General features: G+C 46.9%; 1 protein-coding gene across 5 annotated transcripts in view; it reads left to right on the forward strand.

Moving 5' to 3' along the window:
* Window positions 1-16,128, forward strand: part of SMOX (spermine oxidase) — a 32,553-nt gene extending 16,425 nt beyond the window's left edge. For 3 of the 5 annotated variants that reach the window (XM_066632506.1, XM_066632509.1, XM_066632507.1), the window contains exons 2-7: window positions 1,763-1,997; window positions 7,924-8,150; window positions 11,294-11,467; window positions 12,044-12,743; window positions 14,711-14,871; window positions 15,644-16,128. In XM_066632506.1, coding sequence (XP_066488603.1) covers window positions 1,790-1,997; window positions 7,924-8,150; window positions 11,294-11,467; window positions 12,044-12,743; window positions 14,711-14,871; window positions 15,644-15,781 — 1,608 coding nt within the window. In that variant the 5' untranslated portion in view covers window positions 1,763-1,789 and the 3' untranslated portion in view covers window positions 15,782-16,128. Of the gene's footprint in view, window positions 1-1,759; window positions 1,998-7,923; window positions 8,151-11,293; window positions 11,468-12,043; window positions 12,744-14,710; window positions 14,872-15,643 lie in introns of all 5 variants that reach the window. The other 2 variants (XM_066632504.1, XM_066632508.1) reach the window with 1 other exon arrangement.
* Window positions 16,129-24,512: the final 8,384 nt, after the last annotated feature.

Raw genomic sequence — 24,512 nt, forward strand, 5'->3', positions numbered from 1 at the left:
CCCATAGCCAGGGAGACAGACCAGGGACAGACTGCACTTGCTCCCGGTGTGGAAGGGATTGTCACTCCCGAATTGGCCTTTTCAGCCACACTAGACGCTGTTCCAGAACCACCTTTCAGAGCGCGATACCATAGTCTTTCGAGACTGAAGGTTGCCAACACACATGTTGTGAATAGGTCTTCTCTTTAGCTTTTATCTTGAAACACTAAGGTCAGCCTATGGTTACAAAGTGTTTGAAAAAAATAAAGAAAACGAAGTCATAGCAGTTAAAAAAACAGGGATGGTTAAACTTTGATATCTACACTCATTGAGTATAGCTATCAAAAGAAGACTAAAAAAATCAAATGAAGTTTTCATCAAAGGCCAAGATGACAGTGTTGAAGAAGAAATCTGGGCGTTGTAAGCTCTTCCAACATCAGCCTGTGGAAAGAGCTTCTTGTATTGATAGCAAGGACTGTGTTGCAAGTCTGAGACCTAAAATTAATTTTGCAGTTTAAGCGATAGTCTTAAGTATCCAAATTTTAAGCAATGGAGGTGTGTTAGAACAGCCCTCATAGACAGAACACTTCCACATGAGTACTTTTCACGCAACTATTTCTGTGTTCTAGTATTAAACCAGAGGCATGGAGAGAAACCCATTACAATCATTTTACAAACACCCGGCTTGCAAAAAGCAATTTGTTTACACGAGTTGCAAAAAGCAACTCGTGGCAAGTAACCCATCTCCATGTTTTTAAAACAACTGCTATGATTTTACTTTCTTTTTTTGACTTCTTGTGGCTCATCTTGGTGGAGCCCAAAATTAGCTGCATGAGAACAAGAAAGTGATTTGGGGGCTGTTCCTCTGGACCTTTCCTGTTGGACGTCCATGGTTTTGACCTTTTTCTGGGCTGTAACTGGTGTGAGTGGCAACAAGCAACCCTGATGCTCGTTATAGCTTTGATTGGTGACCTTTGGCCCCTCCTCTTTGCCCTCTGGAATCCAGGAATGGAGGAATGCAACTATGTTTCAGGTCAGACCCACTTCCTGTCACCCTGTATATCTGTCTTTAGGTGCATGTCATACATTACACAGGTAATCCAGATGTATGTGCAACAGGTAGCCACAGCCAATTGAGCTCCCTTAAAAAGGAGTGTGCAATGCAGTACATGTTAGCCACGTTCCATGTTACCTTTTTATACAGTTTCTTTTTATATGCAGGTTTTAGGTGTACGCCTAAGGTGCTTTGTTTGTGCAGAGACCTTATGGCTTTTGTATTTTGTTTTAGAAATCCAGACCTAGCTGCCTAGTCTCTAATCTTTGGGCTCTGCAGCTGATGCTTTGTGGTTTCTAGAGAAAGCAAATTGAAATCATTTCTTTGCTCAGCAGGTTTTGGAGTGTTTGTGGTGTGTCTGGAGTTTTCTTAACCACAAAATTGCCACCTCAGTGGGCTATACATCACTATAAAAAGAAGCACAAGGCCAAAAATTCTGTTCTGAAAATACAATCTCTGATGAGTGGGTAGAAGTCTTTGTACCTTCCAAACCTTTCATCTTCCGGGTTCAGAAGCTTTTATATTCCAGGCTGCTTTTGTGCACCCTTTTAGTTTGTCCCATTTAGATGGTTTGCTTCTCATTTTCAGATCTGCAAGTCCCGGAGCTCCGATGTTTCTCCTGAATTTATTACTGTGCTGGAACAGGGAACGAGAAGGCTCTTAAGGGCAAAAAAAGAGGGACTTGCCAACCTAATGGTCTGAACTGGTTTGTGTATCTTTTCTCAGCAGGTTCTTTAAAAAGAGAGCTTGGACGGCATGCAAAGTAGTGAAATATCTGCAGACAGCACTGATGATCCTCTTAGTAGTGGCCTACGGAGAAAACGACAGCCGCGAATAGTAGTTATCGGTGCTGGACTTGCGGGCCTTTCGGCGACAAAAACTCTACTGGAAAACGGTTTCACGGATGTGACTGTCCTTGAAGCGTCTGACCGAATTGGAGGCAGAGTACAAAGTGTGAAGCTTGGTAAGGAAACGGTTGGTGTGTTGCTTCTGCTTTGGTGGGCTTGACAGGAGTGTAAGAAATGTCTTGATCGATTAGACCTCTTGTCCATCAGTTTCAGCACTCAGTTCTACGAACCGGTCAGCCAGTTTGCTCTGGAAAGTTTGCAGGCAGGGCGTGAAGATGTGATGCCTTTTTCTGCTGCTCTTCCCAACCGTCCAGCCATTTGCTGCCTCTGCGCTAAGAGATTCTGCTTCGCTGTCATGGCCAGTTGCTGGACATGTTTTCCATGAATTCTTTTGCTAATTAAAAAGATTAGGAAAATGTCTTTGTAGAGAAACAAATTTTAGATATTTTCATCCAGATGATGTCTTTTAAGCCAGTTCTACCACCCCACCGAATCTTCCAGAGTTTACCTTGATCTTATGCTCTTTATTGTCATTGGTTATTTTCTACAGCACTTCTGAGTGCTCCAAGTTTTTATCCCAAACAAATTTGTTAGTTTTAGTCAGGGTGTGAGAAAATTCTGTTTTCACCCTTGGGGCTTAAGGCTACTGGAAGATTGCAATTATCATACAGGCTACCCTTTTAGTAACTTTGCTTCTGTGTAGGTGTCACCATTGAAAGGCTGGCCCCCCTATTATAATTGGGCTCTCCTAATGCTACCCTTTCAGCAGTACCGCTTCTGCCAAGGCATTGGCAGGGAGAGACAGAAGGAGCCATCAGGAGGTGAGGAATGGTACAGGGGGAAGAGGCAGACCAAGAGAAGTGAGAAAGGGAGAAGCTGTTGAAGTGCTAGGAGAGCCCGTTGTTTCTCTGCTAACGCTGAAGAGTCTCTGCACTAAGATCTCAAACCCAAGACTGTAGTTTGTCTTCTTTCAAATGCAGATGAAGTTGCACCGGATGAACTTGGGGTGGAACGTGTCCTTGACTGTGCTGTCAATAACTTCCTTTACCGCACTGAATGGCCTTCCGAGTTGCAATGAGCTGGTTTTTATTTTTGGCCATTCTCTGTTTTATTAACTGAGGGGGGTAAGGGCTGTAGCTTGTCCTTTTCCTCCTTGTTTAGCCCAGCTCTGACATCACCCGCTGCGGTTCAGTCGATAAACACATGGCAGTAAATTAAAAGCTGAACATTGTACTGGGGTATGGAAGTGGATGGGAAAGGATGCCTGACAAATACATCTGGCCTTTCAGTAGGGAGCTGAAAAGGCTACGGAGACTTGGCATCATTCTTCAAAAGGGAAATGGGTCATGGACTGCCGATATGCTGTGTCAAAAATAGCCTCCTGGCAGCCTACAGTGCCAGACAGGAGGGAAGTACTTAATATCCCAAACCCTTAGGGGGCCGTCACGTCAGTCAACACACCTGTGGACCGTTTCTTGGTTGCTGTCTTATAGACATGCACTGTATGTGTATATATATAGAAAGTTGGGGCTTATCCATGAATGAGAGGATGAGAGTCTAGAAAATGGCAGAGTTTTCTGAATTTTGTCATGTTGAAGTTGCGTGACTTGGAGTTTGTGTGTCCCATTATCCTGCATAAGGGTGGGGTGTTGGTGTTCCGTGCAAAATAAGTCTTTATACGCACTCGCCCAGTGTCTCGGATGGAGAATCCCAGGCATTGACCTACTCAGTCCTGCCTCGCTTCAGCAAGGTGGGCTACATCGCTTGCTCCTAAGGCCATAGCCTGGGTCCACTGTTAACCCCCTCCCCTTGATGTTTCTTCTTGCTTTGTCTCCTTGACTTTGCACCACAATAGAGCTTTCAGTCTTTTTTTTATTTAAAAAAAAAGTTTCTAGCCCTTTAAGCAGTGGTTTCCAGACTTTTCTGACTGGCTCCTTTGATCTACTGGGCCATTGGCTGCAGCTCCCAATTAGGGCTACAATCCCATACATTATATAGGGTGTTTTGTGAGGATTCTGCAGCTCCCCTGGCTGATTCCATGGCTCCCCATTGCCTTAAGGCTTTGACAGTGGAAACGTAGACTCTAGAAGCCTGTGGGTTTTGTGTGTGCTTGTAGGACACACAGGGAGAACAGAGCTCCTGTGCTCTTCATTGCTGTTTGCCTTTATTAACTGAGGGTGGCGAGGGCTGTAGCTTGTCCTTTTCCTCCTTGTTAGCTGAACAGTAAATTACACTAAATAGGCAAATCATATGCTCATATGCATGATGATACTTAGCACCCATACAGCACGTTGTAAGTATTCAAAACATTTCATATACAGTACGATACTTCAATAATCCTTCCAGCTCCCCTACCAGATACACCTGTATCATTGCCAAATTGGAGGTTGGGTGAGAGCTGAGACATTCTGACTTCCTAAAAGTCACCTAACAAGATGTGGCAGAGGCGAAATTTGAAGCAGGGACTTCCCCATTTGTTACTTAGGGCTTTCATTGCTACACTGTGTGGGGTTCAAATATGTACAGGTTCCCTGTTCTGCGCTGCTTCTGTTTCCAGCGAACAGCTGCGATGTGGGGAAGCAGTAGGAGGTTGCAGGACATCGAACTATTCAGGATGATTAAAAGCAAAACAGATTTTGAAGTGCTCCAAAAGGACCTCTCTAAACCGGGTGAACAGGCAGTCAAATGGCTCGGTGTCAGAAAGTACTTTGGGGCAAAACGGTCACAGCTGCACACATGCACTGATGGGGTTTGAGCAGTAGTGACAAACCAAGGAAAAGATTGTGGGTTCAGCATGGATAGCTCAATAGAAGTAGTGTACATCAGCTTTGAAGGCAAATTGTGGGATCAAGAATAAGACTGCTAATTTAATGCCCCTGTGCATGTCTGTAATCTGGCCACATTTGGGATACTATGTACGATTCTGGTTACTGCACCTCAAGAGGGGTACTGTAGAGCTTGAAAAAGTGCAAAAGAAGGTCACCAAAATGATTGGGAGACTAGAGCACCTTCTTTATGAGGGAAAAGGTGACACCTCTTGGATCTTACTAGCTTGGAAAACAGGCAACTGAGGCTTAAAATAATGCACAGTGTGGAGAGAATGGGTGCAGAGAAGCTTTTCTCCTTCTCTCGCAAGATGAGAACCAGGGGTTGTTCCATGAAATTGATTGGTGGGATAGAAAGGAGAGATTGACGGAGGCACTTCTTCATTCAGGACATCATTAGTCTGGGATTTGTTTCCTGAAAGTGTTGGCCTCAAGCTTGGGTGATTTGAAAAGGGGTTTGGACAAAGGCATGGAGGACAGGTCCATCAAGGGCTACTGGTGATGATAGCTCCAGGTCAGTGACAGTGTTGAATAGCAGCTGCAGAGACAGGGTGTGTCTTTTTCCTCATCCACATGGTCTTTTCAGAGGCAGCTGGTGGGGCACTGTGGGAAATAGGTTATTGGACTAGATGGGCCCCCTTTGGACATGATCCAGCAGGGCTTTTCTTAGGTTTTAACTTGAGGCTTTTTGGGCTTCAAGTTGGCTTTTGAGTTTCTGTGTTAAAGATGTGATTAACTTCACACTTTTCTGTGTTGTTCATACTTCAGGCTTATCTGCTTTAAGAAATGTTGGTTAATGAGTTCCTAAATATACAGGTGATGGAGTCTATTTTTAGCTTTGCCCTCCCTTTGTTACTCTCTGCCCAGCTGCTCTGTACGGGACCAAGCATGAAAGATCTGCCTTTTGTCCTTGATGATTCTGTTCTGTAGTGATCTCAAGTGACCCAAGTGGGTGACATGCATTCTCATGAACAGAGTCTCACTGACTGTGCCACATTGTGTCTCTGTAAGGGAAGGTTGATGGTGGCCATCTGGGCATCCCATCTGCTAAATGAGGGTTTAGGTTTTGGGGGATGCTCACATCCAGCACACATGGCAGTGGTCTCAAAGACAGAAAGGCACATGGGATAGTGAGAGTGGGTGATCCCTCCATATGTGACTGTTTTCTCTTTTCTGAACAATGGTTCCCCACCCCTGTGCAGAGTCGCCACAATCACTTTTTTAAGCTTCCCTGAGTTTCAGTAGCAGCTGTGTAGTTCTGAGCAGAGGAGAAGCCTGTCTGGAAAAGAAGAACAGCTTTACTGAACACATACAGTTTCATGAGAGTTGCAGTCAGTCTCACTGTGTTATCATGATAGTGGCTGAAGGAGCACTGCCTCTGGGCACATAAACATCAGGACTTTGGTAAAGCAGCTAAGTTGGTTCTTGAGCTAGGCAGCTACTGGACTTCTACAGCTGCAATCTCCCAAGGATTTAATTATATTCTGACTGCAGCACCCACATCATAAATAACAGCTGATGGAACTTAACTGTCTTCCTTCCTTGATTTGGTTGCAATTGGTAGACCGTGTCCAATTCTGGTAGCCATACCGCAGGAAGGAGACTGTAAAAGAGGCACATCTTTTAGAGCAGGGGTCGGAAACCTATAAATTTGACCTACCCACCAGTCATCTGGCCTCTGTGCATTTGACTTGGGAGGCAAAGCCTCCGGCCCAGTTTGCTGCACACTGGATGGAGACTGACGGAGCCATCTGTCTGAGCTTGTGGAGTCCCTGTACCATGGCAGGCTCAGAGAGTTGACTGCCATTCCCCGTCCAGCATGCAGCAAACTGGACAGGAGGCTTTGTCTCCCAAGCCAAGCTCTATGCAGGCTGCTTCTGGGAGCTTGGCAATCTGGATGTTTGATGGTGGCATAATGATGTCACTTTAAACAAAAGGTTTCCAACTCCTGCTCTCTAGAGTAATGATGCAAGGGCATCTGGGGAATGCTCCGTTCACTTCCTGCCACCATATGGGTGAAGACATCTGCCTTAAGGGTGGTTCATGGGTGGGTGGTGGTGGTCCTCTTGCCAGGGTATGACTGAGGGGAACCTCAGAGGTATCCTCTAGAAAAGTGGCTCTCACACATTTAGCACCAGGACCCACTTTTTAGAATGAGAATCTGTTGGGACCCACCAGAAGTGATGTCATGATTGGAAGTGACATCATCAAGCAGGAAAATTTTTAACAATCCTAGGCTGCTATTCTGCCCACACTAACCTAGGAGTAAGTTCCATTTACTATCATTGTTAAAAGCATATACAGAGTAGCCTGTTAAAAGTATAGATCTGTAACATGTCCCCAGATGCAGTCACATCCCATGGTAGCATCAATAATATATTAAAAATAAAATATTGAAATGAATGGAGACCCACCTGAAATTGGCTTGTGACCCACCTAGTGGGTCCCAGCCCATAGTTTGAGGAACACTGCTAGAAGAGAGAAGGGTTAAGACCTCACCTGGTTTCTCCTTCTCTTCAGGCAACTACCCTAGGCTTTCTGTTGGCCTCAACAATTGAGGAGCCAGAACCGTCTGCCTCATGATGATTTTGAAATAGGCTTTTAAAGCAGTTCCTTCCCGAGCTGTGCCCTGGGTTAGGTTTCCCTGTTCCTAGGACACCTCTGTCAAACACCTATGCAATGGTCAAGATTCTGCAGCCACTCTCTGTAGCAGTAAGTCCCAGTAGGACATCTTTTGCCCTCTGGTGTCTTTTGCCATGGCCCTCTGAGCCAGGTGGCTGGTCTCTCAGAGCAAACCTGGACGTTCTCATTTATAAGTGGAGGTTTCTTTAGGTGCACCCTAACTGAGCTGAGACTCCATTTCTACCACCAGTACTGAAGGGGGTTCAAGGGTTGGCCCTCTGTTGAGCACGGGCCTTAAGCAAGCTCCACCCTTGGGCTACTTCTAATTTAATTGCACACGGATGTAAGGTTGGAAGAAGTAGTAAAACCCAGTTAGCTGCTGCTGCTCTTCATGAAATCTAATTGTGGTTTGTTTGCCTCTACTTTGCAGGGTTAGAATTTTTTGGTGCCAACCTTTTGCAACACCCCGTTTCAACATTTCAGCCTCTTCTTTGTGTCACGTTGGGAGTGCTTCTTTTATCAAGACAGCTACAGTTCTTTTCTTTCATTGTTTTAACGGGGGCCTTGCTCTTTCCTTCCTTCCCCTCCTGTGCAGAGAACGCGACTTTTGAACTGGGAGCTACGTGGATCCACGGTTCCAATGGAAACCCCATCTATCATCTAGCAGAAGATCATGGCTTACTTGAAGAGACGACGGATGGCGAGAGGAGTGTGGGCCGCATCAGCCTCTACTCCAAGAATGGGGTGGCTTATCACCTCACCAGCAACGGTCAAAGGATCCCGAAAGATGTGGTTGAAGAATTCAGCGATTTATACAACGAGGTTCGTAGTTGGTGGTTGTCGAGATTTGCCTGGTTAGAAACACCAGCCGTAGAGGTTGGAAGACGCATGTTTTTTTTCTAGTGCTTTTACAAAATCATCTGACTGACCACTCGGGTGTTCCTTATACTGGGTGTGAGTGGCAATAGCAATTGTAAGATATGAAGCTACTTTAATTGGAGTGGGACTCTGGGTCTTCCTAGTCCAGTGTTGCCTGTGCTAACAGCCACTCTTTAAGGTCCCAGGCAGAGAGAGGTCTTATCCATCACTGGCTATCCAAGATCCTTTTAATGGGAGATGCCAAGGATCAAACTTGGCACCCTTTGCGTGCAGGGCATGTGCTCCACTCAAGAGCAAGGGCTCTTCGTTCTTCTCCTTGATTCAATTAACCCTGACACAAGCATGGCCTCCAGGAGACTATCGTTCCTTTTGTTTGATTGTTTTTGACCACGGGGGCAGCTTTAATTTTGTTTTTATTGTGTGGCTGATTTTTCTTTGTTTTTACTGAGTTTGGCTTTTTGATTATTTTGTTGTGTTTTTGTGTTAATCACATTTGGAATCTCCATTTGCTGGGGACAATAAGGGATTCAAGTTATAGTGGGCCTTATTTGCAGGCTTGGCATTTGTGGATTTGATTATCCGCGGATGCTGATCCCATGTCACAGAGGGCCTTCCTGTGCCTCAGGACACCTCTCAGATGCAACCAGAGGTCACTGGTGTGAACCGGAAGTGACTTCTGGTCATATTCAGGCCTTCTGAGGAGGCTAGGAGGGCACAGCCTCCAGGTAAGTAATTGCCCCTGCTCCTCGAGCGGTCCTGGAATGAATCCCCTGTGGATACTGAGGGACCACTATATTATGAAGGGAAAAGGAAGAGTCCAGATGTGCTGTAGTCAAGAGCTGCAGTGGAGTGTCTGTCTGTTGTGTATTCCCTAACATTTGGACCTAACATTTCTCTTCATGCTTGAAGTGTGCACATTGTAGAAACTTGAGACACTGCCATTTTGGGGCAGATTGTCACTGAGCTCTGAAGCTGAGCAGCTCTGAAGTTTTCGCACCCTGAGTCTAGTTTGTGATGGCTGCCATAAGTTCCTTTCCTGCATCAAGGGTTACACAACTCAATCTTGTCCCCATGTACTTGCCCATTAAAGTCCCACTAAATTCCAGTGGGTTTGCTCCCAAAGGAGTGTGTGTAGGACTGCAGGACTATAGACTTTTTAACCGTTTCTTGATGTCACTGTCTCGTAAATGTTATATCTGGGGAGAACTTAGGGGATGTATTAGTTAGATCCTCTTAGACCCACTTAAAATGCTGGGAATTAGGGTCATGCTAATGATGTAAGCCTCCTGGCGTACAGGTCTGCACACACAACACTCTCCAGCAGTGGTTTCAGACAAGAGTTTTAGGCTTACAGTGTCGGCTTTTTTTGCTCCTTGGCACCAGGAAAACACAAACTATGCAAAAGATACGGCTGTGGCTAATTTAGCCTCTGGCCAGCTGCTAACTGGATTTGGTTCCTCTTTTGCTTGTCTTGTGAATGTGTGATCTGCTTACAGGCTGCAAGCAGCTTATGGAAGCTGAGTGGCATTATTCTGAAGCAGGGCTGATGGAGGCTTTTAGATGTGCCTGCTCTATGTGGGTTTGACCTCGGAAGTTGGTGAGGGTGGATTGGAATGGCAGTCCTGGCTGCTGGCATTTCATGGTGCTACATAATGGAGTCGGAGTAGAAAGACCCCAGGGTTTTTCGTCTGCTGAATATCAGTGAATTCCTTTGTAGAAAATGCTCTCCTGTTGGTGTATTTCTGTGACTGCATAATCAAGATTGTGTTGCCTGACTTTGCAGAAGAAAATTCCACCAAATTGCTGTCAAATTGCCCATTGAGGGGTGTGTGCGCAGAAGTGGAATTTGCCCCTCCAATGGCAGTGCAGGATTTGTTGAGGAACCACAGAGTATTGTGAGTGTAGGCGAGGAGAGTGATGCACATAGAAAATACCTGGATTTTGTTACAACCACAGCACCATTTGATGCTGAGATATTCCAGCCTGATGTATGGAAGCAGTTTCTTAAAAATTTGCTTTGCTTCTGTAGCCCATCCTAAAAGTTTAGGATATCCAGGACCAGCGTGGTGGGTTGTTACAAAGGGTGGGAGTCATGAATCTGTGACGAGATAATATTATGTGCAACGCTTTTAACATGCAAGAAATCACCACATAAAGTGTGAAGTTTGTTGTTGTTTAAATACCTACATTTGCCTTTCTGCCCCATAAGTTGGGAGACCTCTGCAAACCACATTTAAAAGAAAATAAACAAAAAATGGTCTAAAATATTCAAATGTTATTATTCATAAACCTATACCCAAGGCGAAGACAGATCCCTGCCCCAAGGAACGTGCAGTCTAGATTGACCCAAGAAAGACAACAGAGGAAAGGAATTGAAGCAGGGGGAAGAATATGCAATGCGGTTGTTGCAGTTGCATGTAGTTAAGTTTGGTTTCAGTAGGAAGAGAGGACAAAGGATAGTACCAGACCCTGTCCAGAAAAGCTGGGCTTGAAGAGAGATTTAAAAGAAGTGGGAAAGGAGGCACATGCAGGTTCCAGGAGGTGGCTCCGTGCACCAGAAGTGGCAAGGAAGAATACTCTGAGGCTTGTCATCCTGAAGCAGGGCCCTGCCAGTTGGGAGTTTCCTAGTGAAGCAATTGAGCAGTTACAGAGTGTTTTGGAGGACCACAGGTGGTAGGATGATCGTTCACCTCGCGTCACTCGGACGACACAGTGTACTTCTTAAATCTGTGTGCTGGTTTTCTGTCTTCTTTTGGATCTAGCGCAATCCAAAGCCTTCCATGGCCCTCCCTAGTACATCCTTGCCCCTTCCTTTTCCCACCAGCCAACTTCAGGTCTTCTGCTCCCTCAAACATCTCCATCTTTTTTCCCTTGCTGCCCCTTACACCTGGAACTATCTGCTAGAATTCCCCTAGGAAGCCACCTCTCTTCCTTCTAGCAAATTCCTCCTCAAAGCCCACCTTTCCCGCGAAGTCTTGGGTGCAGTCCTGTGTTCTGCCTCAGTGCATTTCTTATGTTCTCTGGCCTGAGACCGCTCTGTGAGCATGCATGTTGTCAATGTGTCCCTCCCTCCTGTTTCGGCGCAGGTCTATAACCTGACTCAGGAGTTCTTCCAGAGCGGTAAACCAGTCAATGCTGAGAGCAAGAACAGCGTGGGTGTCTTCACGCGAGATGTCGTGCGCAAGCGCATCAAGGCTGATCCCGACGACTCAGAGGCAGTCAGGAGGCTCAAGCTCGCCATGATCCAGCAGTACCTGAAGGTATGATGGGAACGGCGAGGTTCTGTTTGGAAGTGTTGTGGCATTAGAGTGACTTGGAAAGGAGGAAATGGTGCATAAATTTTATTTTTGAGATTTTTAACAGTACGGTGGGCGCTCCTTATTCCTGGGCTCTGCCCCTGTAGATTTAAATATCTGTTGATGCCAGGCCTGCAACTAGAGAACCTCCAGGTTGCCGTTGGAAGGCACTTCTGGTTTTCACCGGTGACTCCTGGTCACCTTCTGAGGTGTGGGGAGGCCACACGAAGGAGGAAGCAGTTTGTAAACGAAGGGGGAGGGAGGGAATACCACAGAGTTGGTGCCACTGTGGAGAAGGCCCTACTCCTTGCTGCTCCCTCCACCTCCATGGGCAGCAACCCCCATGGTGCACTTTCACTCCATGGGCAGTAAAAGGGCCCTTTCCCATGACTGGAGAGGATGAGTCGGATGGTATGGAAGAAGGCCACCCATTTATGGTTATGAGTATTCTAAGTTGTTTTAAACTGTTGCCGTTTTTACACCATCTCTAGGAGAACAGCAGCCCCATGAAAACATTATCCTCTGCCTCCTTTCCCCTAGGTGGAAAGCTGTGAGAGCAGCTCTCACAGCATGGATGAAGTCTCTCTCAGCGAATTTGGGGAATGGACCGAAATCCCTGGGGCCCATCACGTCATCCCGTGCGGCTTCATGAAGATTGTGGAGATCTTGTCCCGTTCCGTCCCGGAGTCCTTGATCCAGCTGAACAAGCCGGTCAAGTGCATCCACTGGAACCAGTCCCTCAGCAAGGAGATCGAGCGGGTGGCCGACCACAACAGCGACCGCATGGAAGAAGACGAGGGCTACCACGTCTTCGTGGAGTGTGAGGACTGCGAGTTCATCCCGGCCGACCACGTCATTGTGACTGTGTCCCTGGGGGTCCTGAAGAAGCACCACGAGAACATGTTCTACCCCCGCCTGCCCGAAGAGAAGGTGATGGCTATCCAGAAACTGGGCATCAGCACCACCGACAAGATCTTCCTGGAATTCAAGGAGCCCTTCTGGAGCCCCGAGTGCAACAGCATCCAGTTCGTCTGGGAAGACGAAGCTGAAAGCGAGAGCCTCACCTACCCTGAGGAGCTGTGGTACAAGAAGATCTGCAGCTTCGACGTCCTCTATCCACCGGAGCGCTACGGCCACGTGCTGAGTGGCTGGATCTGCGGGGAAGAGGCCCTGATCATGGAGAAGTATGACGACGAAACTGTGGCAGAGACCTGCACTGAGATGCTGCGTAAATTCACAGGTCAGTGATTCCCTCTGTGCCACGTTGTGTGATTTTAGCTGCCTGTGATAACTTGAGTTCAGTGCCTCTTCACAGAGATGGTCTGTCGTCTCTAGGCCTCGAATTTCACACGCAAGTCTGCAGTGTGTATTGTTTGAACTGGCTGTCAAACCCTCTGGACTTGAGCAGCCTATGAACCATTGACAATTAACCTGATTAAAGTGGTGCCCCTTTCAAACAATTCCAGGCCTTGTAACAAGCCTTTGATTGCCTAAGCCCCCTGTGTTAGGTGCCCAGTTTCAGGGGAGGCAGAAGCTTTCAAGTTCACAGAGCTGTGGCTCTGCCCCACTGCCTTAGATACTCAGTAATGCAACACATGTTGTTTCAGGGGATGGTTTTGTTTGCACTGAAAGTCCTAGCCTTCCTTTTGATCTCTCTGTGTTGCTGATGCTTTGTGAGATTGCTCAGATGGCTTCAGTGCTGAGATTAGGGTTGGGGGAATGCTTTTTATCTTTGGTCTTATTGCCAGCAGATAACATTGCAAGCCAGAGACACCCGAGATGGGCGGCAGCAGTGCTCGGGGCAACCCAGCCTTTGGGTTAGGTGACCTTCTGCTTCTAGATGTTGAGAGATGGGGTGGGGTCCCATCTCTGATGAGCTTTGGAGGCAACTCAGAAGCAGCAAGAAGTATTGTGGCTTCAGAGAGCCTGCAAAGCTTAGGGTTGAGACCCTGCCTTTCTTCCTGAATTCTTCTGGAATTCAGGCAAAGAGCAGAATTTGGGAAAAGGACACAGTCCCTGGCAAGAAGCTATTGGTGATTCAGATCAAGACTGTCAGCTGTTTTCAAAGTGCTGTGTATGGAAGGAAATGATCCGTAGTTGTGTTTCTTGCTTGGGCACAAATTTTGCCCTAGTTTAGAGGATACAAATCAGTTTTCAGTTTGCAAGTCACAGTTACAAACAGGAGCTTATTGAACACAAACTATCTTCTTTGAGAACAATAATTTTCAATGGTAATAACAGAAAAGGAGCATTTTTCCTGAGCAAGGAACATGACCCATGCTTTCTCTTGACTTTACATTTTAACTCAACGATATCATGAAAGAGTCCTCAACTCCTCTTACAACTGGAAGAGAATAGTTTGACAGGAACAGTCAGTTTTCCATAGTGTCTCCCCTAATGTACTTTTGACCAGGAGATAACATAGAGAACAGCCTGTTTTTTTCCTGAAAGAACAGCTAGAATGAACTCTCTTTAGCAAACGGTTTCTCCAGGTAAGACAACATTTGATTATTTAGATCAAATGACTTTGTGTTCTTGGCCGAAATTGCAGTGACAGCACCTTGTAAGACCTTTTGGGACAGGAACAATGAGAAACTTCTGAGTTCAGGTCAGACTCAGGAGATCACACAGGCCTTGAATATCAACGAGAATGTGTACCTCTGGCAGAAGGATAGACATTTAGATCCACATTCCCCAGGCAGTTCCACTTGAGGGGCGTAACATTGCCAAGATGTTTACAGTATGTGATGTGGAGTCTTTCTAGGTTGGTGTTGCCAGTGTGAAGGGTCTGCTGTGACGTTGTGGAGACTCTCCACGCAATCTGGAGAGATTCATGTCATGAGCCCTGTTGTTCATAGGTGGTGTTGCCACCACAAGGCCACATTTCTGGCTGTTTGCATGTGCCTGGTGTAATGTCGAGCCCACATTAAACGATGATTTATTAAATCCAGTGCTCAACTCAGCAGGTGCTGTTCAGCTTTCAAAGAGGTTTGCTGTAATTGTAAAACCCTAAAAATGCAGGGTTAGCAAGAGAGGAGTAGTTTGCAGGCAGGATCTGGGTTGTGGTGCAATCACATTTTCCTGTTCAGACGAGGGCAGTGGATGTTCTCAATTCTAAGACTCTTGTTCAGGGAACCTGGGTTTGCAGAGTTCTTGGCGCCTTCTGCAGTCTTGGTTTCTCTCACAGCTTTGTCTCTGTCGGTTTAGGGAATTCAAACATTCCGAAACCTCGGCGGATCCTGCGATCCTCGTGGGGCAGCAATCCTTATTTCCGTGGCTCCTATTCCTATACCCAAGTTGGGTCTAGTGGAGCAGATGTGGAGAAACTTGCAAAGCCACTGCCTTATACTGAGAGCTCCAAGACAGTTGTGAGTATACTCTGAGAGGGAAGCCAGTGATTGCTGTTGGAAGAGATGAAAGTGGGCTGTCAGATGAGGGGGGAAAAAAAAAAACACCTGCAAAGCATTTATTAGATAAATGTGGGCCAAATCGGATCACCCGCAGAAATTATTTCCGTTGAAGACATGAAGTTGCCATAGTCAGACCACTGGCCCACCTAGCTTAGCACTGTCTGCTGTGGTTGGCTGCTTTGGTTGGCAGTAGCTCCCCCAGGCTTCAGGCTGAGGGTCCCTTTCCCAGCCCAGCTAGGGCTGACCCAAATTTTTGCTTCCCCTCTAATTGCGCCTTAAATGGAATTAAAGGCTGGACAAACATATTTTAAATAAAGCAGAGCGGGCTCTCCTTATGCGTGGGCTTGGCGTCAGTGGATATCAGTATCCGCGGATGCTGAGCCCACAGCTGGAGGGACTTGGAACACCTCCAAGTGTAACAGGAAGGCACTTCTGATGGCATCTTGAAGTATTATGAGCCCCTCCAGCTGCGGCTTTAATTATCCGCTGAGTTCAGTATCCGCAGGGGGTCCTGAAACTGATCCCCAGAAGATACCGAGGTCCCACAGAATTGAATTTGTGGTGCATTCTTTGACACAGGATGGAGCAGCTTCTGCACCTGTGTGTGTGTGTTAGTGATGCACGTTCAGCCCTTGCCCTTTTCTGGCTGCTGTTGATTCTTTTTTCTTTTCAAAACCCTTTTTAATGTGTGTGTCTGTCTTTTGCTCCTCCCCCTGTTCCAAATCTCCAGCCAATGCAGGTGATGTTTTCAGGTGAGGCCACCCACAGGAAGTACTATTCCACTACCCATGGTGCTTTGCTTTCTGGCCAGAGAGAGGCGGCTCACCTCGTTGAAATGTACCAGGACCTCTTGCAATGCAGGAACTGAAAGGCCTGAAGTTTCCGAAGAACCACTAACTCGTGATTCCTTTTACAGTTGTGCGTTTAAAGAATTACTTTCTTTTTTTCCTTTTCTTTCTTTTTAAAGAAATCGACTAGAATTTTTTTATCTTTTTATAATAATTAAAAAAAAAAGTCTTAACTATTTTAACCCGTAATTGGTTGATCGTAGTTTATTTCCAAGTACTGTATTGTTATAGCAGGGAGGCTGCTCTTCTTGTCTAGGTGAAAACTGTCCCTTTTTGTGTAATTTGGTTTTTGATTGTACTTTGGGTGCTTCTTTTGGAAATATTTTCTCTCTCTCTCTCTCTCTCTCTCTCCCCCCCCCGTATTGTAAGTGCCTTCTATACTTCAATAAATGTTGTAATAGCCAAAGTGTTGGGGTGAGTACTTTGAACATAAGAACAGCCCCACTGGATGGCCAGAGGCCCATCTAGGCCAGAGGCCCATCTAGTCCAGCTTCCTGTATCTCACAGCGGCCCACCAAATGCCTCAGGGAGCACACCTGATAACAAGAGACCTGCAAGACCTCCTGGGAATTGTAGTTAAGAACATAAGAACAGCCCCACTGGATCAGGCCATAGGCCCATCTAGTCCAGCTTGCTGTATCTCACAGCGGCCCACCAAATGCCCCAGGGAGCACACCAGACAACAAGACCTGCAAGGCCTCCTGGGAATTGTAGTTAAGAACATAAGAACAGCCCCGCTGGATCAGGCTATAGGCCCATCTAGTCCAGCTTCCTGTATCTCACAGAGGCCCACCAAATGCCCCAGGGAGCACACCAGATAACAAGAGACCTGCATCCTGGTGCCCTCCCTTGCATCAGACATAGCCCATTTCTAAAATCAGGAGGTGGCACGTACACATCACGGCCCGTAACGCGTAATGGATTTTTCCTCCAGAAACTTGTCAAATCCCCTTTTAAAGGCGTCCAGGCCAGATGCTGTCACCACATCCTGTGACAAGGAGTTCCACAGACCGAACACACGCTGAGTAAAGAAATATTTTCTTTTGTCTGTCCTAACTCTCCCAACACTCAATTTTAGTGGATGTCCCCTGGTTCTGGTGTTATGTGAGAGTGTAAAGAGCATAATTTTGTATGTCTCAATCATGTCCCCCCTCAGGCGCCTCTTTTCTAGGCTGAAGAGGCCCAAACGCCATAGCCTTTCCTCATAAGGAAGGTGCCCCAGCCCAGTAATCATCTTAGTTGCTCTCTTTTGCACCTTTTCCATCTCCACTATGTCCTTTTTGAGATGTGGCGACCAGAACTGGAGGCAATACTCCAGGTGTGGCCTTACCATCGATTTGTATAACGGCATTATAATATTAGCCATTTTGTTCTCAATACCTTTTCTAATGATTCCAATCATAGAATTGGCCTTCTTTACTGCCGCTGCACGTGGGGTCGACACTTTCATCGAGCTGTCCACCACCACCCCAAGATCTCTCTCCTGATCTGTCACAGACAGCTCAGAACCCACCAGCCTATATGTGAAGTTTTGATTTTTTTGCCCCAATGTGCATGACCTTACACTTACTGACATTGAAACACATCTGCCATTTTGCTGCCCATTCTGCCAGTTTGGAGAGATCCTTCTGGAGCTCCTCACAATCACTTCTGGTCTTCACCACTCCGAAAAGTTTGGTGTCATCTGCAAACTTAGTCACTTTACTGCTCAACCCTGTCTCCAGGTCATTTATGAACCCTGTCTCCAGGTCATTTTTGCATTGGGGTTCTTGTGGGATTCCTGAGTAATCTTGGCCACGGAATACAATCTGGTGGTAAGGTCTTCTGTTAAACTGCTATGTCCTTGTGCACTCCCATTTCAATTCAGTGGGGTTTGTGCAGGAAAACATTCTGTTGGATCATGCCTGATGTACTTCTCAATGGCAAAGTCAAGCAACAGAAAACTTGCAGTGGTTCTGGGAGCCATCCGTTTCTTGGACTTGCAAGAAGTGCTCCAATGTTCCTAGACCATGAACATCTTTAGTAGTCCACCTGTCCACACACTCTGAAATTAGTCACATGTTTCTCCCAAAGAAGAAAAGAACCTTCTCTTGTAAAGCCCAGCCACCTGGAGGCTTAAAACCCTTGCTTAACTCGTTGTGTTTTTAAATGAACCTGTAATTAGTGGTGTTCCCTAAATTTGTGCTGACTTGACTTGTAATGCAAACTTCTCCCCCTTGTCCCGCTTGCCCGCATTGCAAAGTCAGCACCATTTCTCCAACAAGTTCTTCCCCCAGCTTAGATCAGAATCCAGGCTGGTGCACATGCCTCCCTCCTTGGTGGCTTGAACCATTGTTGACCCAAACCTGCTGCTTCTTTCACAGGTGGTGAAAACGAGTGGGAGAATGGACTTCTGTCAGCTTCTGTGAGCATGACACTCTTGCACAACTTTGGTGTTAGGGGTGGGTAACCAGCCGCTGTGATGGAAGGTGTTTGTATCCCACGGGATTCTCAGTTATTTCATTGGCAGTGCACCAAGATCTGAATCTCACAATTGGTCTCAGATTAAAACAAGCTATTTTCCTAAATTGTGTGTGTGTGTGTCTGACTGCAGACCGCTCACTTATATCCCAGGATGCAATCTGGCAGGATACAAGCTCTTCAAAGCTTAGTGCTCTGGATATGCCATTGCAGTCTGGCTTTCCATAGATAAGAGACTACAAGTTGCTGCTTTTTTGTGTTGATTTACAGGTTGATTTCTCTGTCCGGTCTGCTGTAATCTTCTGGAGGGCGGGGAATTAGAAGTGGGACAAAAGAAAGTCGTAACTGTGGCTTTTGGTTTTCTTGCTATATTTCTTTTCCATCCTGGAGTCAAAGAGAAAATTTATCACTGTTCTAGCATTTTTTTTTTTTTTGCCTTGAAATTGAAGCTTTTGGCTTGTATTTGTGTACAGAAGATGTCTTGAAGGCATAATCATTGTGGCAAGGCTTGGATAGCTGTGGGGGAAATGGCTGCTCCTGGCAAGGCTAGAAAACTCTGTTCATGACCTGCTCGTGTTTGGACTAGCTGGCATCCTGCAACCCAAACACTAGCAAGCAAGCAAGCAAGCAAGCTTTTACTGTAAAGCCAGGATCCTGTGCCTGAAACCTCCTCCCAAAAGGCCTGTTCTAACCCTGTTATTTCTATGGCTGAGCCTATATTGCCCCACTTTCCTTTCATCACCCCCACTTGTAGGTGGCAAAATGGGTGGGGTGTTTCCTTGATCTTTCAGAGAGGTAAAGGAGGACTCCACTGTCCTGGTAGCTGCCAACTGATGGTCATGCCCCTTCAAGCAGTGCTGCATCACCATATAGCAGTGTTCCTGAAGTCATTCCGGGAAAAACATGGCACCCTCTACAGGCCAAATCCCCAAATCCCTACAGATTTCCCCCCAAATCCCTACTGGGAACAGTGCTAGTGTCATTCTGAAGGGATTATGGGGAAAAATGGCAGCCCCTGGAAGGAGTTCTCTCCTGTTGTTGCTCTGAAATAGGCAGCAATGAAATTCAGGCCAGGCTGAAAATTTTAATTTGTGATTTTTCCATGTCTGCTATGTGGATTACTGGGTGGAAATCTGCAAGGCAATGCCGGTGTGGTTTGCAGGTAGGGGACCTTCTAAGGCACTGATTTTCAACCTTTTTTCATCTTGTGGCACACCAAGAAGGCACTAAAAGTGTCAAGGCACACCATCAGTTTTTTGACAGTTGACAAGGGACACTGCAATGCCGGCTGGGGGGCTCACATCCCCCAATGTCCTACTAATACGTGACCCTCTCCCCAACTCCCTTGACACACCTACGGACCATTTGCAGCACATCAGTGTTCCATGGCGCAGTGGGTGGTAATTGCTGTAGGACACAAGAGCATTCTTGCTGGGTCAAGTGTCCCTCTGTCTCCAGCAGTGGCCAGCCATTTGTCTGATGGACATTCTGAAGTTGACCTTGTGGAAGTCTAGGGTGCCTTTGTTATCCAAGGGCAATGGGGACTGAAAAATTGACCCGGAAAGCAACCCCCTGTTAGGGGGACTTTATATTACAAAAAATAGAGGTGCCAAATGGGACAGAAGATTTGAAAGACACCCCCCCCCCAATAAATGATTATGAGTTATTGTTACCATACAAAATTATGTTTCTTTTTTCTGAAACCTTTAAGAAATACCGGTTGAGTCTCAGCATCCTCCGGGGGTTCCATTCCGGTATTAAAATGAAATCTGTTTACTCAGAGGGGCCCTTTCAATTAAAGGAAAAATGTCCCTTTTTAAAACAGCCTCCCTTACCATGTCCTACTCCAAATGCAAAGCAAAGGTGATGATCATCTCCCTTTGCATTCTTTCCCACTCTAGGGGGAAGGGAAGAGCCCCTTGCATTGGTGTGAACTTAAACCCCCCTCCAAGGGAGAGAGATTGCTTCCCTGCCTGCTGCCCCTCCCCTGCATTACAGTGGTAAGCACATTACAATGGTTTTTTTCTTTAATTGTAAGGGCTGTTCTCATCCTGTTTGAGATAAAAGCACTGGTGAAAAATCTGGGAATGATTAGGTTATACCTGAATGCTTTGGTAGGCTGTGCATGATATATACATGATGGTAAACTGATGGTAAACTCATTCATGGAGATGAGGCTTAAGCAGAGGGGGAGGGAGTGACAGAACTGGGGGGGGGGTCATGTGCATCTCAACACTTTCCTGAGGTTCCGATGAGCAATGTTTCACAGCAGGGGTGGACCAAGGAGACACATTTGGGTATAGAAATTGTATGGTGGGCCCTGTAATGTAGACTTGTTGATATCACTTTGAGTCCAGCTATTCATTCATTCATTCATTCATTCAAAGAATGTACAGTCTGTTCTTGTTACCTGCTAGGGTTAGGTTCCTGAAAAATCTAGTGGATACCTAGTGATGATGACCTAGTGCGGGCCTTTTCAGACTGGGCCATCACGACACCTCAGCCTGTGGGCCCTGGCCTCTGCCCCCTTAAGGGGTGGGGGCAGCCAGGAGGCATGGAGGAGGCAGCGGTCTGATCCCCAGGATCACACCGCTCAAGGGGGCTGTAGGTACCAAATCAGCAGGTAACAAATCATTGAGCTTATGGGGGAAAGCACCAGCCTTTGGTATCAGCAATTAAATTTCTGAAATAAAAGAGTATTCCTGTTTTGTTCTCGCTCACCCATTTCTGTACTGTACAACACCCCTCGACCAGGTCATCATCTTGTTTCTCCCTCCTGATAAACTTCAGTGGTAGCTACTTCAGAAGCGGTTGTGCCTCCTTCAAAGCATTCCATATGTGTTGCTCTTTGGAGGAACAGGAGGCTTCAGGTCCTACAGGTAGAGACAGCCCTTCTCTGATCTTTGGTGTATCCTGCTGTCCACTGGTCCATCCTTTCCTCCTCCTAGTCTTGGCTGTAGTCCTGTTGTCCCCTCCTCCATCCGTGACAGCATCTTGTTTTGTTTTCCAAGCCTGCCCTTAGGCTCGGGGTTCGTATTTCTCCCACTGCACTAAATTTAGCTATTGTTTACAGGCGGGCACTGTAAAATTAGATATGTTTGTCGCTGGAGGAGGAGACAGGCTTAAAATAAATGCATGACCTCAAGAGGTGTCCTCACCCGATTACCTGTGGTATCCCATAATTGGAAGAAATTAAAATTCTTGACCCTTCAGCTCCATCATCATTGATGATGTTACTTGTAGGTATTAAAAGAAACACGTATGAGTTACCTTTCCAGTGTTCAAAATAATGAACGGTAACAAAACCGATAAAAACAGATCAACTTGAAACACTATTTCCGAGACAGGTCGTATAACCAGACCAGCAACCTTCAACAACCCAGTTCACCAGTTGAAGCACAGGCCAAACAGAAGAGGTGCTTCTACAGCCCCTCCAAAGATCAATGGGGGGAGACTGCAAACCTGGGGGGCGGGGGAAGGTCATTCCACAGCTCCAGAGCCATGGGTGGAAAGGCTCTGCTTCTTGTGATTTTTTTTTGCAAGGATTTGGAGCCCAAAACAAGCAAATGTGGGAGGTACTCATCCCTTGAAGGGCTTTCAAGCAAAGCAGCAGCTTGAATGGGACTGGGAAGCAGGATCGGTCCATGCATGAGGCCAGTGGAGGTGGTTGCCTGAATAGGAGACTGATACTTGCCTCCTTGGATCATTTTCCTGCTGGTCCCTGGATTGGAAAAGGAAGAGGGGGATGATGAAGATGAGAAGGCATGGAGGAGAGGGTAGTGGTGGGTGGGTGGAGGTGGGTGCTTCCTGCTGCCTAAGGCAGCCACTTCAGTTGGCCTTTTGGGTGGGCACTTGGCATGGTGCTTTGGGGCCCAGGAGGTCTGGGCCTGCCCAGAAGCATATCGGCAGCCAGGGCAGTTGGAAGAGAAGAGGCAGAACCTGTCCATGCGGCCTCTCCTCCAGCGAGAGAGGGCAGCATTTTGCGTAAGCCGAAGCTTCCAAGTGGTCGCAACTCTGCCTAAAGCGCCCTGCGTGTGCCCTGGGAGCATCCAGTACACCTCATAGGTGTGTGGACTCTCAGGAATCCTTAGAGCAACCTGGCAGGGTGGGTCAGTGCTGCGCACCTCAAATGAAAGATGTGGAAGGTTGGTTGAAATGCATTGCTGGCCCCTCCATGAGGCCACCTGGTGTGGGTTGAATGAGGGTTTTTTTGGGGTGGTGGTGGCAGATTTGGGGTGCCTTTCACCCCGAGTCTGCCACCTCCCTCCAACCTGCCACTAGCGCAAACTGCCATGAACTGCTTCCCTCTTGCACTGGACTCCTTGCGTGCTGCCATGAAACCCAGAAGTGTAGGACATCTGTCTTTCACAGCAGTGTGTGAGGAACATGCTACAGGTTTTTTTTTGAAAAAAACAATTGTAGCGCAGAGATGGTAGACCCAAGATGGCATCAGGTGGTGTTCCAGGTCACAACAACCCTGTCTGAATGAGAATGCCCAAAGCTGTCTCACGAGTTCACAGTAGCACTGTGCAGTGGCGTAGCTAGAGGGGGTGCAAAGCACTAAGTTTTGCAGGCACCTGGACACACCGTGCAAGCGCCCCCCACCCCTCGGAGCCATTCCATGTGGTGGTTGCAAAACAGAGGTGGTGGGAGCAAAACATAGTGCTTTGCACCCCCTCTAGCTATGCCACTGGCACTGTGAGGTTGGAACTTGGGCCTTTTTGCACCATAGCACTACTTATTAGCTACACTGCCTCTATTTGCACCGAGAGGCAACCAACCCAACACTTTTTACCAGTCTACCAACACTTGCCAGAGAGGGGATTGATACAGTCTGCTTCCTTCAATCAAATGCAGTTCTCTCAATGACATACCAATGCTTATAAAGGCTTGGTTTGTCCTCGAGTGAGCCATGCTTGGGTTCCCAACTCCCAGCCAAATCAGGACTGCCCCAAGGTATTTGGCAGTCCCAGTAGAGGCAGTAGGATGCAATATGAGAGGGCGTATCTTCCAGTTCTATCTCTGAACAGAACCGCCTGTCCTCTTGGGGCCCCACCATCAGAACCATCTTATTGCCATGATCAAAGCGTGGATTGATGGAGAGCATGTGAACTTAAGAACATAAGAACAGCCCCACTGGATCAGGCCATAGGCCCATCTAGTCCAGCTTCCTGTATCTCACAGCAGCCCACCCAATGCCCCAGGGAGCACACCAGATAAAAAGAGACCTCATCCTGGTGCCCTCCCTTGCATCTGGCATTCTGACAGAGCCCATTTCTAAAATCAGGAGGTTGCACATACACATACACAACTTATTCTATTGGTGGCTTCTCTGAGTGAAAAGCTGACAAATTTGAGAGGGGCAACCCCCTGTGCAAACACGTCCATACAAGTTTTGTGGCAGCCTAAAGACTCCTGTTTTTGTGGCAGATGTGTGGTGTGGGGGCTGCAGTCCACAAACATTCATGCTGTAATAAATCTTTTAGGCTTTAGGATGTCCCAAGACTTGGTAAAGAGCAGTTTCTGTGCCTGCCTTATTGAAGTTATAAAGTCAGATTAAAAAGTAGAGTAACACTGCCACCGTGTGGGGGGGAATAGAATGAAACACTTGCAGACTGTAGCTGGTTCGGGGAGGGAGATAACAATTGATGCTTATATAAATTTGTAAGTCTTTCCAGCAGAAGCACAGTTTAAAAAATTTATTTATTCATTTGTAGTTAGCAACCTTCAGTCTCGAAAGACTATGGTATCGTGCTCTGAAAGGTGGTTCTGGAACAACGTCTAGTGTGGCTGAAAAGGCCGATTCGGGAGTGACAATCCCTTCCACACTGGGAGCAAGTGCAGTCTGTCCCTGGTCTGTCTCCCTGGCTATGGGCCTTCCTTCTTTGCCTCTTAGCCTCAGACTGTTGGCCAAGTGTCTCTTCAAACTGGGAAAGGCCATGTTGCACAGCCTGCCTCCAAGCGGGCCGCTCAGAGGCCAGGGTTTCCCACTTGTTGAGGTCCACTCCTAAGGCCTTCAGATCCCTCTTGCAGATGTCCTTGTATCGCAGCTGTGGTCTACCTGTAGGGCGCTTTCCTTGCACGAGTTCTCCATAGAGGAGATCCTTTGGGATCCGGCCATCATCCATTCTCTCTATTCATTTGTAAGTGACAAGCAAAGTACAATGGATCCAGCCAGGCCCGAATCGGTCATTCTTATAGCTCCTGAACTCCAGGATATTTGACATTAAAATGTACACAGGAGAATGGGTGTGTGTGTGAAAAGTACAATGGATCCAGCCAGGCCCGAAT

The sequence above is a fragment of the Tiliqua scincoides genome, chromosome 6 (assembly GCF_035046505.1).
Source record: "Tiliqua scincoides isolate rTilSci1 chromosome 6, rTilSci1.hap2, whole genome shotgun sequence".
NCBI lineage: Eukaryota > Metazoa > Chordata > Lepidosauria > Squamata > Scincidae > Tiliqua > Tiliqua scincoides.